The sequence below is a fragment of the Melanotaenia boesemani genome, chromosome 1 (assembly GCF_017639745.1).
Source record: "Melanotaenia boesemani isolate fMelBoe1 chromosome 1, fMelBoe1.pri, whole genome shotgun sequence".
In the NCBI taxonomy this organism is placed as follows: Eukaryota; Metazoa; Chordata; class Actinopteri; order Atheriniformes; family Melanotaeniidae; genus Melanotaenia; species Melanotaenia boesemani.
The window spans coordinates 16,518,818-16,535,271 of NC_055682.1; the positions used below are offsets into that span (position 1 = coordinate 16,518,818).

Below are 16,454 nucleotides of genomic sequence, written 5' to 3' on the forward strand. Positions count from 1 at the left end.
TCGTATAGAATAGAACTTTATTGTCATTGCAACAAAAGGTGCAACGAAATTACAATAACAATAAATTATCAATGCTTAGCAATAAATCTTTTAACTTTACAAGAGACAGCAAACGTAACAGCAAGACAGCAATCCTAAAAACTCATTCAGCAAAAGAATGTCCCAGTTCCTTCCCTTGACCTACAATTTTTCTGAGGTAAAGAACTCTTCTGTCTTTAAGTAATCAAGGAGTAATAGTTATCTAATCATACAAATTAACATCAAAGCCCAGTGGAAGAGTTGGATGACCACTGCTTCTTGATTCATAAGAGAGACACCTTATGTTACATGAGAGTGGTAGGATCAAGTGGAAGAACTGGGACCAACTTAAAAGTCAGAAGTTCATGAGATGAAATCCTACAACATTCCAGATTTGTTGCTAATCTGTGAGGAGGAATAGGATAAATGTCTCTAAATGTCTCTGTCTCTATGATGTGCAGAACTGATTAAGATACCATGAATGTTAGGGATGCAATTACTGCTCCACAAGTGGGCCATGTCATCAAAAACTGAAAGCTAAGGTTTAATGGTTTTCACCTTTCACAGATGCAAAAAAATTGATTATTTTAATCCATTAGTAAATTACCAAATTTGCTTTTTGTCTAACACATTCAGTTTTATAACTTGTGCAAAAAAAAAAAGAAAAAAAATCTGTTACAATGTCCCCATTGTAACAGATGAAGTGCCACAAATATAAACACAAAAATAAAAAATTTACTGGTTCCCGTAAAAAGTAAATCTATTGATATAAGTGTAACCCTCTATAGTACCACATTGCCCCAGACAACAAATCCGTTTTTGCCCTGTCATGTCTCCACAATGCAGCCCTTTAAATGGTGCAATACTTTAAAAAGAGGGAAATCTATAGGGAACCAATAACAATACTTTTATTTTGTCACACGACCTACTTGAAGCCACTTTGAAACCCTTTTTGGGAGGGCTCGTTTAAGGAGACAGCTCTGCTATCTTGCTGCAAAACAAGACTGTCAAAACGTTATTTCCCAGTCCTTTTTTGTCTGGAAAAAAATATATTCACACTAATAGGTGAGTAAACTTAAAGCTGTGATAGTTCCATGCAACTTATTTACTAATTTAATACTGGAAACTTGTTAAAATGCAGCTGGTGCCCTGAGGAAACAACGAGCCATCATGGGAAATTGCATATGTAAAAAATGCATATGTATTTTGGTAGTGTGTTTAAGTATATATCATATTCAAAAGCATATCATTTACAATAATTATGTTTTGATCTTTTATATCACAGGCAAACCAGTGAAGTTTGCCTGTTCTATTTTCCTGAATTCAGCCTCATTCGATGCCCCTCTAAGGAATAGGGTAGAAATTAAACTTCCAGCAGAGCACAGTGACGATGACCAAGGACTAAGTAGTGACAAGGATGAGCCTAAAGAATACTTGCCAAGAGAAAGGGATGAGGGCAGCCAAAGTGACAGTACAGTGAAAGGTATTTCTAGTACAGCACAAGATGGGGTGTATTGTAAAACCCAGTTACAGTTATTCTGTATATTTTTTATTGAAAGCTCAGCAAGTTTGCTTGTTTGCAATTCCTCTTTCAGAAGCAATAGAAAAGGCCGAGGATCTGGAGTGGAAAAAGTGCAGGAATATCCTTCCAGTCCAACAAGCCTCCCAAAAGCCACAAAAGGGAAGACTCCCATAGAAGGCTTCAGGGATGATCTATTAACCCACCTCTACATTGAAAACATGATCGAGCGAACCAATCTATTTGCTGTCCAGTGTGATCCACACAAGCCACTATGGGCTGCCAGGATCGCGGATGTACTGGAATTCATCCTCTCGGGTTGACTGTGTGGCCAACATCATGTCAATGCATCGCTGGGAGGCAATAAAACCCTACATCCCCTTCTCTGACAGTACAGAGCAAATTCCTCTCGGGAAAATAAAGGGAAAAATGGCACAATTTGCCTGAAACAGTACAATCCAAAAATAAATAAATAATTAAATAAAATAATGCTGAGGTTACAAGATATATGTCTTGAATGACAACAGTGGGATGTGTACAACTCTGAGGTCCACACTGGCCAAATCTCACCAATAAATAGCATGCCAGATACAGGGGCAAGTAGCATCATTGTTTTGTGACTTGCAAGCATTTCCCAGCCAGCCAATCCCACAAGCTCTTTTTTGATAACTGTTTAACCAGCAACTGTCCTTCATGGAGTTCCATAAGCATTGAGCAGGAACACCAAAGACAAAGGGGACTGACAGAAAACATGCAATGAAATGAAGCAGTGATGATCAAACACTAGAATTTGATACTTTTTTTAATGGTTATGGTAATAGTTTTCTTCATTGATTTAAGTAGTTTAAACTTAGAACAATTACACTTTATATGATTATTTCAGTGGGTTGTTCCTAAATGGTACAATATTGCCTATAAGGCAACATTTAGCCAAGAAACCTTTAAAGAGTTTGTTTTATAATTCTTTTGAATTTAGAATTTTATGAATTGTGACTTCCGGATGTTATTGAATATTTTTGCCTATAATTATGGCACAATGTTGCCTACAGGCAACAAACCCCAAAAACCTCCAAAAATAAAAATAAAATTTCTCCAGATTATTTTTATTTGGTCTATTTTGAGACATTAAAACACTACAAACTTTTTTTTTCCTCACTGGTATCATAATGCGTACCATAAAGGGTTAAATAATAAAGGACACAGACACATTGGCATTAATATTGGTTTCATTTAGTTCAGGAAAAAAAAAACATCACGTTTTCACCATTCATTCATTTTTTTATATACACATTTAACACGGTTATTTTAATACTTTTAAAATATTTGTACAAAATACACTGTTCTCCCTTTATAATATCTGAATATGCATTTTACTGAAAAAAGGTCAGAAGATGTGTTAAACTGGGATAATATTGCATATCATCTTTATTGCATAACTTATTCCCCTTTGGTGGGCTTCAGGATGAGGGAGGCACCGTTACCGTAACTGCCATCACTGCACCGCCTCAGCTGATGTTTCTGGGAAGGTTTTAATGGAAAATTATAATAAATATGAGCTTCATACACCTGAGGAGAGTTAGCAACTGATGGAAACAAACACTCACCAAAGTTTAGAAGTTAAAGCGACACTGTTCTCTTACAGAAAATGTTTGGGGAGAACAAAATTGGCAAAGGGTTTCTTAAGTAAGAACAGAGGTTCTTTACAGAAGGAAAAGAAGAATTCACTACATCAGGCCAGAGCGGAGCAACAGTGTCTTTAGTATAACTACAGGCAGTGGTTGTTTTTAACAAGTGACACTTTACCTTCTCTGCTCAGGACCTGTAACACAAGGTTAAATCAGTTGGCAATAAAACCCATCAGTCACTTCTGTTCACGCTGACAAACAAGCACAAAATACACACACCTCAGTCATTCAGTTCAAGATCTGTGTATGACAGAAAAAATACAGAAAATGGATTCAAATAGTTTAGAACCTTAAAGTTCAACATATTTGATAAAGAATTACATGTCACAGGAAAAACTGCTCAACTGTTTTTAAAACAGTTATAAGCTGTTTTACACATAGTACCAGTCAAAGTTTGGACAGAACTGCCCATTAAATTTGAGTGAGTCTGTGTATCCAAACTTTTGACTGCTACTACGATATTTAAGATAGTTTTTGTTTGTTTTTCAAAAATGAAGCTTAAGAAAAGTGATGACTGGCACTGGTTTGGATCCTGTGATCACAGTAACACCCATGAGGCTACACTACACATATATTTAGTTTTGGAAAATACAAAATTTGCCTCTGGTTTGTCGTGGAGGGCCACCGTCGCTGTTTAAACAAGCACTGGTTTTGGCAAGAGTGAGCGCTTATGTCAATTAGAGCGTTTGCCTTTGCAAAGCAGAGATCAACACAAAACAGCTGATTAGTTACAATAAATCCCTGTACCTTCAACAGATTCTGAGCTGCCGTCTGACAAGATTCACAGCAGACGACTTCTCAGAGGAATGCATATAAATAAGCTTTGAAAAAAAACAAGCAAGGAGGGGACTTCATTTTTAAAGAATAAAACAACAACGAGGCTGGCAGAGCAACAGAATCAGCCACACACAATCCAATCATGATTATAACTCGAAACAAAACTGGTTAAAATATTAGTATATGGATTAATTTGAAGAGAACCTAAAACATCCTTACTAATGGGCTTCAGCAACATACAGAGTTAAAAAAAAAGGTATATTTGAGCCTATGCTGCATAGTGATCTTGACCTAAAGGTTACTAAGTATGAGCATATCTTATAAAGAAGAATTTCTTTATATTTCTTTCTCATTTTCCAAATGGCCAAACTGAAAAATCAGGTTTGTTTAAATCCCTGTAATACTTTTATTGCAATTTGTAACAACCAGTTTTGAGCTGGGAGAGGTCAATCAGTCAATCCCTGCCACTTCTATAGCCGCCACAGCTACTAACCTGTGCAGGACTGCAGAGAGGAACTTTGGAGGTCAAGCTGAAGCACAGAGAAGAAGAAGGGATGTGCAAGTTTACCTGATTCCACAGCAGCTAGTTTTTTATGCATATTAATATGAAACAGTTTTATTACCGTATAAGTCACTTTTAGGGACCTAATAAAGGTATGTGAGAGCCAGCAAACGTTAAGCTTTTCATTAAATGGGCTCCTGACCTACAGGGGTTTGAAGGCTCGGGCCATGTTATAGTTAGTGGAAACACCTGTATGGTTTTATAATCCAATCCCCTACTCTGCCAGAACATGTTTTAAATAGGACTGACTTACATCCAGTGGATTTTTTTTATGATTCTACCTCCCTCTTGAATATACAATAAATAAAAATAAAGTGAAGAGAAACTGAACATTATTAGCTTACACATTAGCATATGGCTAAGCTGTTAAATTGTCATGGATAGCAGAAGTGGATCTGACAAGCAGAGAACTGGACAGGTTCTTGCTGTTGCATTAGTCCTGCTTAAGAACTACAGAATTAATTTTGACTGCAGTTCTAAACTCCATTTAAGCAGGATTTTTCTTACATGGGAGTCAAGTACAAGTTCATTTGAGCTGGCAAAGTTCCAATCAATCTATTTAAGGTTTCAATGCCTGAGACTTTCTTTGTTTGCCTAAATGTCTACTAATTATAGTAATAATAACAATGTACTAAATGTACACAGTGGGCAAATTTTCACAGCTTAACTTCCTTACTCTCCTTTTCTATCTACAGAAACTGGTTTTGATGGTGACAATGAGAGGCTTCACCTTGGCATCTATAAAATTGTCCAAATCTAAAAACCGGATTCAAAAACTCTTTGAAAACAGGCAAAGAAAACAGCATGTTTTTCCTTTAACCTGATGTACTCATCACACAGGAGCACAACATACAACCACAAGAGGACAAAGCTTAGAACGGTGAAGATAAGGTTTAAAAAAAGAGTGATAAAACTGTGTGTGGAGTGATTTCAATTACTAACATCAATCTTCTCTCAGCTGTGCTTGGTCCCAGTGATCTCTTCTTGTGGCCCCTTGGTATGCACAGCCTCCCTGAGGAGGTTGAGAACAAAAAAATTGAAAAAGAAAAAATGTACATGGGGTCAACGACACCCCCCCCCCACCCCAGTTCTTCCTTCCTTTCAAAGTTTGGTCTATCAGACTTGAAATACAACAGAATATTTCAACAACCAAACGCAAATCAAAAAGATAAAAAGCTCTTTGAAGGTGTGCTGTGAGGCTTTTTCATCCATAGATTCGGAGGCGATTAAAGTGCGTGTTGGTCACTGTCAAAACTGTCCAGTGAAAATGTTCGTTCTCTGGTCACATCAAAGAAGGGACTGTTTTTTTTCCAATTTGGAGAAATGCACATTGAGACACTGCGAGAAAAAGTGGATCTACACAACACAGCTCTTTCAGTCTGGCAGCGAGTCTTAAAACTGCTACTGAAAAAAAAAAAAAAAAATCAGGTTATACTCTCATTAAATCTGCATCTTTGATTCCTGAACGATCTTTAAAAGTTATTTGGCATGGGAACTCCTGGTTTTCTTTTTTACCTTGCTTAGAAAAGAGATGAAGATTTAAAACTCAACGCTACACACAGAGCTGTGTTATGGTATATTTTTTCTGCAGTAAAGAAAGATATGCTGGTTCTGGGCAGAGTGGAAACAGTATACAGGGCCACTGCTAGATAGAGTAGGTGGAGCACTCAGACTGCTGGCGAATGTAGCACTGAAAACTCTTGTCTCCAATCGGATGCTCCCTGAAAAACAAAAAGAGAAAGGTGGTGTTTAGCGGGAGGGGGTGAGATGAGACAAAAATCTGATGTGACTGGACTGCAGTGATAATTAAGGGTATAGCTCACAGTAGTAGTTAAAATCATTTTAGAGTTCAGATTTATGAGCTACATTCTCTTGTACCATTGCACCATCTGCTGGCTGAATAAAGGAAGTTTCTCTTCATAGGCCCAAAGCCAGCTTTGGAGTATATATAACAAACAAAATAAACAGTCTGTCCAAACCACACATAAACAAATCACATACTGGCTGCCAATCTTTGTCTTCTTGAACTTGTCCCGTTTGTACTTGGTGTGCTGCTGCTCCAAGGTCTGAACGGCTGAAACGATTTGCTTCAGGGTTTTGTAGGTCTCCTGGGGGTCATCAATGACAAAGCTGGAGTATTCTTCCTGTTCGGGCCCGTCGTACACAGACTTACTGCCACAAGCCTCTGCAGGTGACAACAGGCAGCAGAGTTAGGGATAAAGAAAAAATGGACGTGTGGAAATAGATGTGGAAAACAGACAATCATGCTTTTTTAAGTGTCTGACCTTGCATCTTGATCAGTTTGGTCATGTATGTGCTGTAGAGGGAATAAATTCTTTCTGTTTCTCTGTCTCCATCTACGTCCAGCTGGATGTTTGCTGGGAGACCCCCGGTGCAGGGCGTACACCCGGGGGCTGTGTCCGCTGACAGTTTGCAGCAGAGCCAGTGGCCATTGAGGTAGGCTGAAGGATGGTAGGTGCTCAGGCGTTTGCGGTTGCATTGGCTGACTTTGGTCAGGATGTCGATCCAGTCACGTGCCTCCACGCAGTTGTTGGCCTGGATGTAGAGTGCTCGCTCTGGCTGAATAACCTGGAACATCTGCAGGAAAGCAAAATAGACAACAAGTGAGCAGAGACTAAATACTTGCAGGAGATCCAAACACCAAAGTGCAGGGGTCCTTACGTTTTTCATCTTGAAAGACTCCTCCTCTAGCCTCTCTACAGCCAGGATGTTCTCTATAGGAATGCTGTAAAGAGCTCCCTCACCTGGAAACAACAGGTGCCATATTCAGACACAGGAAGTGAAAATGTTGATGTCAAAATGATTTTTACAACACATTTAAAAAGAAACAAAGTCGACAAAAGTGCTTTACAGGTTCAAAAGAACTAAACTAAAAGAACTAAAAAGAAATTAAAAAGAACTAAAACAGCACACAGCAACCTGTTGACTCTTCTAAAAGATCATAAATATGTTTTAAAAAATGTAGAAGAATCTGTGAAATAAGGACTATATCAATGATAAAACATGTAAAGTATATGTAAAGCCTGGGTAAAAACTGCTTGTGTTATAAAAATATTCAGAAGATGCTTAAAACATCACTTTAAGAAATATTGTTAAAGATATTTCAATGTCTTACTTTAATTTACTTAGGCTAATGTCTATTATTAGTGTTTTTTACTTGTCTGTTTAATGAACTAATATCCCCTGATACATACTCATCACTGTGCATATTTGTATGTGCTGTTGCTCCTTGCTCTCTAAGTTATTTGTATATTTTTGTTTGTTTTGTGTATTTTAAATGGTGTAAGCTAAACTAAATCAAACTAAACTGACAGTCAATTGCACTCATTAAACATCACAATACACTGCAGGACACACTGCAGGAAAACATCAAACAACAAACACTAATCCTGCTTCGATTTTTCACTAAGAAATTTCAGAACAGCTTAATTGGATGCCTAAACATGCTGCCTGCTCAGTAACTTAATTTCATCCACATGTGTTGGATGATGAGTGTGCAGACTCAACGCCCACTCAGCAGATTCTCTCCACCATCTCATTTTCCTGCTGATTCTAACACAAACACATACAAAAACACCGATGAGGAAACAGCGACTGTAAGGCGATACCGAGAACCCACTGACCTCACCTTTGGTTTTGTGGTAGGTGAACTCGTGGTTAGTGAGGCGGAACCATCTCTTCTTGAAGTTTTTCATTCCAAACCGGTTTCTCCCTTGTGCTCTTTTTATCATAAATCTGAGCAGAAATGAAGAAACAAAGGCATTGAAAATAGGAATAGCTCTTGCTTCATAAAGATGTTGGATTTTTATCTCTCTTGCACAACACTCTTATCTAAAGCGCTTAAAAAGCACATCACCTTAACGTAAAAGAAGTCAAATAAGCTTTTTTGTGAAAGTGAACACTATTTTCTTTGAGCTGCTTTTGTGCTGTCATAATTGCTGCAGTAAAAACTGTAAAAAGCCTTCGTATAGCTATCATAGATTTCAGTCTTTGAGCAAAGAAAGGTGGGTACCGTTGCTTTTGCACATTTTTCTCAGTTATATAAAACCTGTACATCTATACTGACTTTTTACATAATCATAACATGGTATTCTAGATTTTATCCCAACCTTCCAAAGAGACATTTGTTTTATTTTTTCTCATTTGGGTCTGGGACTGGGAAAATGTAGCAGACAAACTGAGGCTTTGACAACTTGGGCTCTTGGAAACGTTGGGGTCCACACTCCAGACCACTTGGTGGCGGTAATGCACCAATTCAGTTTTGCCAACCACCAAATAAATAAATAAATAAATAAGAACTGCAGCCCAGAAATCAGGGTTTATTGAACGCATCGAAGGGAGAAAATAAAGAGGGAGATATGGAGAAGCAGGTAACTGGGAAAGAGGGCAGATATCTTTATCTTGGTTTAACAGTAAATGTGTTTCTTATTACATCTTCCTCACGTCAGTGATGTTATAAGTATAGTAAGTTACATAGTTAAAAGTTAAAGTATATATATATATATACATACACACACACACACACACACATATATATATATATATATATATATATATATATATATATATACTTGGTCCCCTAGCTCTGTATATATAAGGGCGGGGGGCGCCTGTGAATGTTTATTCCTCCAAAGGGGCCATGGTAGATAAAGTTTGAAAAGCACTGCTTTAAACCCACAGACTGATAAGATTCATTAGGTCAAGAAGTGATGCTTTCACATACACACAGGTAGCATGTGTGGCTGCATTAAAGGATGCTTCTAAAGAACTGGTGACAGCACAAGTAAATCTGATGAATCAGCAACTACTGCAGCATTTCAGTATTTTCTTAAAAGCAAAACTGGACTGGTTCCAGGGCTGCACGATGGCGTAGTGGTTGGTGTTGTTGCCTCACATCATGAAGGATCCAGAATTGAATCTGGTGTCCAGGTGAGGCCTTTGTGTTGGATTTTTCTGTAACTTTTTCCCCCATGTTGCTAATTCCAATGTGGCCATGAGTTTGAGTGGATTGATTAGTTAAACTACTAGTAAAAAATAATTACCAGGTGCAGCCCTTTGCACCTTTGTGGTTTGGTTTTCTGACAGCATCTATAAATGCAGTGTTTTTTTTTTTTTTTAGCATGCACTAGCTTTATCACTTCCTAATTAATAACATGCAAGCATTTTGTTTTTCTGAAAAAGCAAAATTTATATCGACATGCATCCATATTTTCTGTCTTTTTATACATCTTACTATCAATTGATCCATGTAGAGACAATAAGAAGTGGACGGTAAAAGAAATACCATTTTTAGCTACAGTCTTTGCTTTATTTAAAATTTTAATGACATCCATGAACAGCACTTTTCAGCTTGCATTTTTTTTGTTTTATTTGATTAATAAATAAGTAATTGTGTGCAAAAGCCATTACAATGGATTAGATACAGAACTGATTAAAACTAGGACACACCTTTCTAATAGAACCAATGGCTGCCTGTACTGAAACATGAAATAAATCTATACAAACATTTAAACTTTGTAAAATGTGTGTATTGAAGTGTAAACATAGCCTGTTATTAAAACATGTAAAACCACTGGAATGGTCCCTTCAAAGGGAGAGTAAATAGGATGTCCTGGGTTTAGAGTCTGAGACCTAAACTGGAGATGATTACGAATACAAATCACCAGGAATGTAAACAATAAATCTCCTACAGGAACATGTGTCGCTTTTTCACCCCTACAGACTCTAGTTACACATCTGACTCCTACGTGTATGGCGGTGACATGGTCACGGTTTGGATCAAGGCTTTTAAGAGTCAGGATGTGGGCCAGATATGACACCCTAGACAACCCCCTGCTGTCACTGTCACATCAACCATGTCTGGCAAGGTGAGGAACGTGACGGGTCATCAGCACTAGTGACACCTCCTGGGTAAGCAGGCTTAAAGGCTAACACTTTACTTTAATCACTCAGTATACAGCAAACATGGTGAATGCAGAGACTGGAAACAATCACTCAGAGCCCGAAAAATGTATCAGCACCTTTAAATAGTGCATGTATACATGCCAGATATAAAGTAAAGTGCAGCTGCATCTACAGTAGCGCATGATGATGGTGGTAAAGAAAATGCCCAGCTTGAATCTCAGGGGGTGGGTGGGTCACGGTGCACACACAGGATGGGGAGAGGGGGGTCACAAGGGCAAAGCCTTAGAGAAGCTCTTACCTGCCCTTCGTGCCTTTAGACCCCTTCCCATCAACCCTCTTTATAGTGACTTTTACACTCCTATGCCCGGTAGCAGAAACAAAAGAGGGTGGGGATGGTGATGAGTGAGGTGCTGACACAACTACTGTCAGCTGGATGCTCTTGCTTCTCTTTACAGCCTCTTTAGTAAAACCATTAAAACAACAGCCCATGTGCTGTTAGAAAGGACTGCGTTTCCTGCCTCAGATGCATCTAACTGCAACTATTCACGTTGGAAATCAATCAGACATGAAAGGTCACATATAAAAAAGTAAATACATCTTACTGAAATATATTCTCCACTGATGATGGATGAGAAGACTGAATTCCACTCACTTCAGTTCAATAAAACACTTTACCTGATATATGATAAGCCTAACTTTGCATACAGAATGAAAACAGGGAATCTGTTAAGCTCCCATTTTATGACCTATATTTTGCCTATTTAATCTGTTCTAAAACTTGCCACTTTACTCTTTGTAAAATAGTTACTTGCCAGACTGTTGCATAGTTTTAAGGTAGTTACACCATACAAACAGCTTTAATTAGCCATTTTTTGTTACGTAAGACTTCATATTTATGCCAGTTTGTTGCTAAATAAAAACCTGACATAAAGAATACCCACCTAATCTACAGTGGTGTTGGAGTTTCAGCTATTCTACCAAGAGTTACTCAACGTTTATGTATAATATATATATATATATATATATATATATATATATATATATATATATATATATAGTTAAAAATCCACGTAACCCTAATAAGTCTGTAAAGAAGGCAAAAATAATAATAATAATAATAATAATAATAAAAACCCCAACATAAATAAGGGTAAGAGCCAGAGCATGTGGGGTAGTTTTACTGAAATATTATGCAACTGCTACATAATTTCTCTGAACCATTATAATATCACCTATAGAGGACCTCCCTGAAGTGGTAGTGAAAGAGTTAACTATAGCTGCACATTTGCACATTTTAATTGCATTGTTTCTTTCCATGAATAACAGAGTAAGTTAGCTCCTTACCCTTCTTTGAGCATAATTGGTGTCTCAATGCTCTTTTGATCCCATTTGCCAGAGGTAGAGATCAGGTCCAGGAACTGTGGAGGCAAGTGATGTCATTTATTAAAATAAGTGAGGCTGTAACTTTTGTTCAGTCTTGCACATCATTTTTCTGGCCGTGAAAAATAATGCGTTAACATCCCCTGATTCTCTTCAGACTTTTCTGACACACACACATTTGTTAAAAAACACATTCCCTGTTTTACCAAGCTGATGTACAAGGCAACAAATAAGATTTGACTGAGTGTCTACTACATACAAGATTCACAGTACGCCACTCACATTCTTCACAGCGTCCGCGTATTTCTGCTCGTTGAAGTAGTCGTAAAATGCAGCCATGTAAGACTCTTTGAAATTGGCCTTGACAAGAAAAAAAAAAGAATTAAACGATGTCAAGTTGTGTTTAAATTTAGCACTTTAAAATGAGGTACAGATAAATGAAGCCCAGGCTGGGGGTTGAAAAAAGAGTCACAAAAATGTCAAAAGTGAGGCTCACAGATTTAGATTTGGCAAGACTTCCCAGAGTCTGGATCGTCTTGGAGATGAGGGTGAGGGTTCGTGAGGTGGCGGGATCCTACGCACACAAAGACATGAATTTAGAGAACACTTATCTCCTCTCACCACACTGAAAATATTTTCTTAGTAATGTAACTCCAAAGACCTAAGAGGTGTACTACAAACGTTCAACACAACCAGGTTTTCTTTGTGTTAGCTGTTCCGCACATCTAAAAGCTCTACTCTTAACAGATACTAAAGCAGTGGTTCTAATCTGTCTTTGTAAACTCAGGCTTTCATCTTCAGATGGGCCTTTTTAGTGTCTGCACAAATACACAAATGACTTGGCGCTTCATTCACAAAAAAGAAGTCCAAATGAGCAGAAAGGTGTGAAAATATGTTAATAACTGGCTGCTGTTTGTTTCAAAGGAGTTTCACATAACAAAACTTAGATATTTTACTGGATAAGAAGAAAATTTAGCAATGCTGAACCATGGAAGTTAAATCTAATTCACCTACTGAAAGCATGGTTCCTATGTTAACATGATCTACATTTAGTTTTATTAAAACTACAAAGCTTCTTTGCTGGGTCAGGAGGTTTGGATATTTAACATATTCCTTCAGCTGACAATCTCCATCACTGAGTTCTGGTCAAAAATGTTGACTTTTTGTAATATTAAAATTCAAATTACTGGTAAAATGTAAACATTTTAGAGATTTAATGCTGAAATTATGTTACTGAACATTGTTTTAGTCTGAGTTTGCTGTCTGGACCAGAATCAGTGAAATAATTTTTTTTCAGACATCCTTTTCTGAGGATTTAATCCAAAACTCTAAACATAAACTTCCCAGGGATAGGTTATCATGCTACCATTCTCTGGAGTCAGTTACCGTGGTGACCAACAGATAAAAAGATTTCCATGACCCAAAAATGTTGCCTCTCAGTTCAACATAGCTCAGTAAATCATTAATCTCACTTTGTAGTACAGCCTGCTGAGTTCACATCAAAGTCAAGAATAAAGTGAAACATTCAGCGTTTAAGCTAAAATAGAAATATAAACATCTGAAATGTGTCTTCCACTGAAGAAGATTGTGTTACATAAAACCTATCAAGAAAATTCTTAACACTTTGAGTAGCTTCTGCTTTCAGACATACATGATTATATAAACATTGTGTTGTGTGTGTATGTGTGGAAATGAAACATCAGACTCACTGGATGGTGTGGCCGCAGGTGGAAGAGGTTGGGGGAAAGGATGGCTGGAGCAAAGAAACGCAGGAAGATGAAACTGCTTACCGCTGTGTATCTGACATCTTGGTCAACTGGAAAGCAGAGAAAGCAAACGTATTGTACTTGCTTAAAGGTGCAGTGTGTAACAAAATTAAAGGTCAATGACAAAAGAAAAAAAAAGAATACATCATTAAAAACTGTATTTCTATTGGTATCTGATCATTTTACTAAAATATTTTTTTTTTCTTAACTAAAGTTATTTTTTATTCTCTTATCATGAACCATTTATATCTACTTGCAGTGTATCCACATACATTGCAGCTACTATTTTTGTGCCACTGTTTTTACTATGGTGTTTCTGAATGAAAAAACAACTCTGTGTGTGATGTGAGAACCCTCTTAGCTTAAAAACTGTAGTACCAGCTTTGTTTGATAGGTGATAGAGCACTGTTTAGGATAAATAATGCTTTAAAATGCTCATAAAAGAAGTACACATGTACACAATTTTGAAGTATTTACCTGTAGTGCAGTCATCGCTGCACCTGAGGCAACTGAATCTACTCACAGATGAAAACATGTTTATGTCCAGAAGAATTTTGGCCACTGACAGCCACCATTCCCAACTGAACATTTAAAGTAAGTTCTATGCCCATCTTTATTACATGTCAGTAGTAAATCCTTTTGTTGTGTGAGTCAGCTAGAAACTGAGCTATATTTGCTTTCACTTGCCATTTTTGCGTTAAACTAAATGATGCTGTAGTAGAAACATTGATTTTGTGAGTATGAAATAAAATTGTCCACCTTTAAGCATTACAATTTGCCAGCTGACACAACATTAAGTGAATTTTGGTCTTTGCAGCAATTTATTTAGCTGTACGGTTTATTTTTTTCCACATAAACATGCTTTCATGTGTATAAGTACAACCAGAAGATGCATGTTTTTAAATTTTAAATGTTGAAGCAATGCACTGTTGCCAAGTAATAGCAATATAACTATCACTCAAAAGCACTTGTTGCCTGTATGGCTGCAGTGCTGAAGGATGACCAACAGGAGGCACTACAGTTTGAGGCAAACACATTTCTAGAGTGCACATAAGCCTTAAAGAGTGTGTGGGAGGCTTGTGAGATTTTGGGACTGACACAAGCAGCAGAGCACAAAAAGCCTTTCTGTGGTCTGAGGCAAATAGAAAAAAGTGTCCTTGGGCATTTTACTCATCCTGTTCTTTACTGTCCCTCATTTCCAGTTGCTTGTGACCAGCTTTCCTGCATCACTTCTAAGTCATTCAGAAAGTGAGTTACCTTGGAAACGAGTGGCAGCAGACTCTCTCAGAGAGAAGAAGATGTCACACATGACGGTGGGACAGCGAACGCCAGAGGTGGTGATGACGTTGAAGATGCGGTCGACATACTGACGAAGGTTTTCCTGATGGAGCGGTCAGAGGTGTCAGATAACACAGCCACATCATGCATGCAAACAAATGATAAACATATACTGTTGTTCTTACCCTGTTTGTCTCCAAGTTCTCTGACTCTTTGAGCTTCACTGGATCAATTTCACAGGATTTGTGTTCTGTGCAGATCTGTGATGATATAAAGAAACTTGTGACTGATTTTCCACAATATCCTCAAGAATAGATGAGAGAAAGGGATTTGGTAAAGTTGAGAGACACATACTGTGAGCAGACGGGGGAAAAATGCATGGGGGTGCTGTAATATCTCACCTCATCGATGATCGGTTTAAGTGTGACTTGCAGGTAGTGCATCCCTGCCAGTTTCATGGTCTCATCAATGCACTTAGAAGTGAGTGAGTTTCCTCGGAAAATGGTGTTTGGATCCCTACAAAAGAAGATCTAGTGGTTTTTAATTAGATCAAAACTACATCTTGTTTTGTTTTAACGTGACTCCAAAGTTTGCCAGAAAAAATAAACTATTTATTCATTGAATATCCAAAGTAAAAATTATTACAATGGCAACATTTTGACAGTCAGATCAAAATGCTAACCTAGCTCTTATTCCCATATAACCTGATTTCTACTATCACTGTAATTGATAATGTCAAAAGCTGTGATTCATTTACTGATTTATTATGCAACATTAATTACAAATCTAACATATATAACCTTTGGATGTGTTCCAATGAATAAATCTATATTTTTAAAACAATCATAAAGCTACAACATTAGTTATATAAATTGTTGCTGAGTTGGATTTAGAAATAATTTAACAAATCACTCACTGTGTGCGGTTAACCTCGGCGTGGGCGATGGCGCTGATAAAAGGCACAATTTTGCCATAATGAAGAAAGAGACGCACAAGCGGAATGGCAGCTTCCTGCTTCTCTCGACATACCTCCCCCAGAATATGAGCAGCGGATGCCGACACGGGCTGAATAGAGACAAGTGAAACAGTTAACGGTGCGAGAAGCTGCAGGGGTCAAAATGGCAAATGGAAAAGTTCACGTACCTCAACATTAGCAGAGTGCAGCAGCAGATCCCTGAGGGGAGTGTAGTGTTCAGAGGGGAAGACGTGGTCCTCGGTGTAAACGATGTTTAGACGTAGAGAGCCGAGCTCGTCTACCTTCACAGACTTTCCTCCATTCTCTCTGGGCTGCAGAAAGTACCTGGAAATAAGGGACGGGCATCAAAACCACAGCCATCATCCTAAATTAGCTGTGCTAATAGATGTATTTATTAAATCTGCAGTCCTGTTTTTGCACAGAGAATAATCACCTAAACACTGTCTCTAGATAACAAATTTCAGCAACATTTCCCAAAAGTTTAAAAAAGGTTGAAGAAATGGTGATGTCTCAGAAACTGAGTAATATCTTCAACCTCAGACTAACATTAATTTAATGTTTTTTCATG

General features: G+C 37.7%; 1 protein-coding gene across 1 annotated transcript in view; it reads right to left on the reverse strand.

Moving 5' to 3' along the window:
• Positions 1-2,633: 2,633 nt before the first annotated feature.
• The window catches only part of rasa3 (RAS p21 protein activator 3), a 48,859-nt gene continuing 35,038 nt past the window's right edge, over positions 2,634-16,454 (reverse strand). Inside the window, exons 10-23 of the mRNA XM_041987579.1 lie at positions 16,054-16,210; positions 15,827-15,975; positions 15,312-15,426; positions 15,096-15,170; positions 14,890-15,013; positions 13,576-13,682; positions 12,363-12,440; positions 12,149-12,226; positions 11,831-11,904; positions 8,211-8,317; positions 7,244-7,326; positions 6,847-7,159; positions 6,563-6,746; positions 2,634-6,282 (exon numbers count right to left, since the gene is read on the reverse strand). Of these exons, the coding sequence (XP_041843513.1) occupies positions 6,207-6,282; positions 6,563-6,746; positions 6,847-7,159; positions 7,244-7,326; positions 8,211-8,317; positions 11,831-11,904; positions 12,149-12,226; positions 12,363-12,440; positions 13,576-13,682; positions 14,890-15,013; positions 15,096-15,170; positions 15,312-15,426; positions 15,827-15,975; positions 16,054-16,210 (1,720 nt within the window). The 3' untranslated portion in view covers positions 2,634-6,206. The remainder of the gene's footprint in view (positions 6,283-6,562; positions 6,747-6,846; positions 7,160-7,243; positions 7,327-8,210; positions 8,318-11,830; positions 11,905-12,148; positions 12,227-12,362; positions 12,441-13,575; positions 13,683-14,889; positions 15,014-15,095; positions 15,171-15,311; positions 15,427-15,826; positions 15,976-16,053; positions 16,211-16,454) is intronic.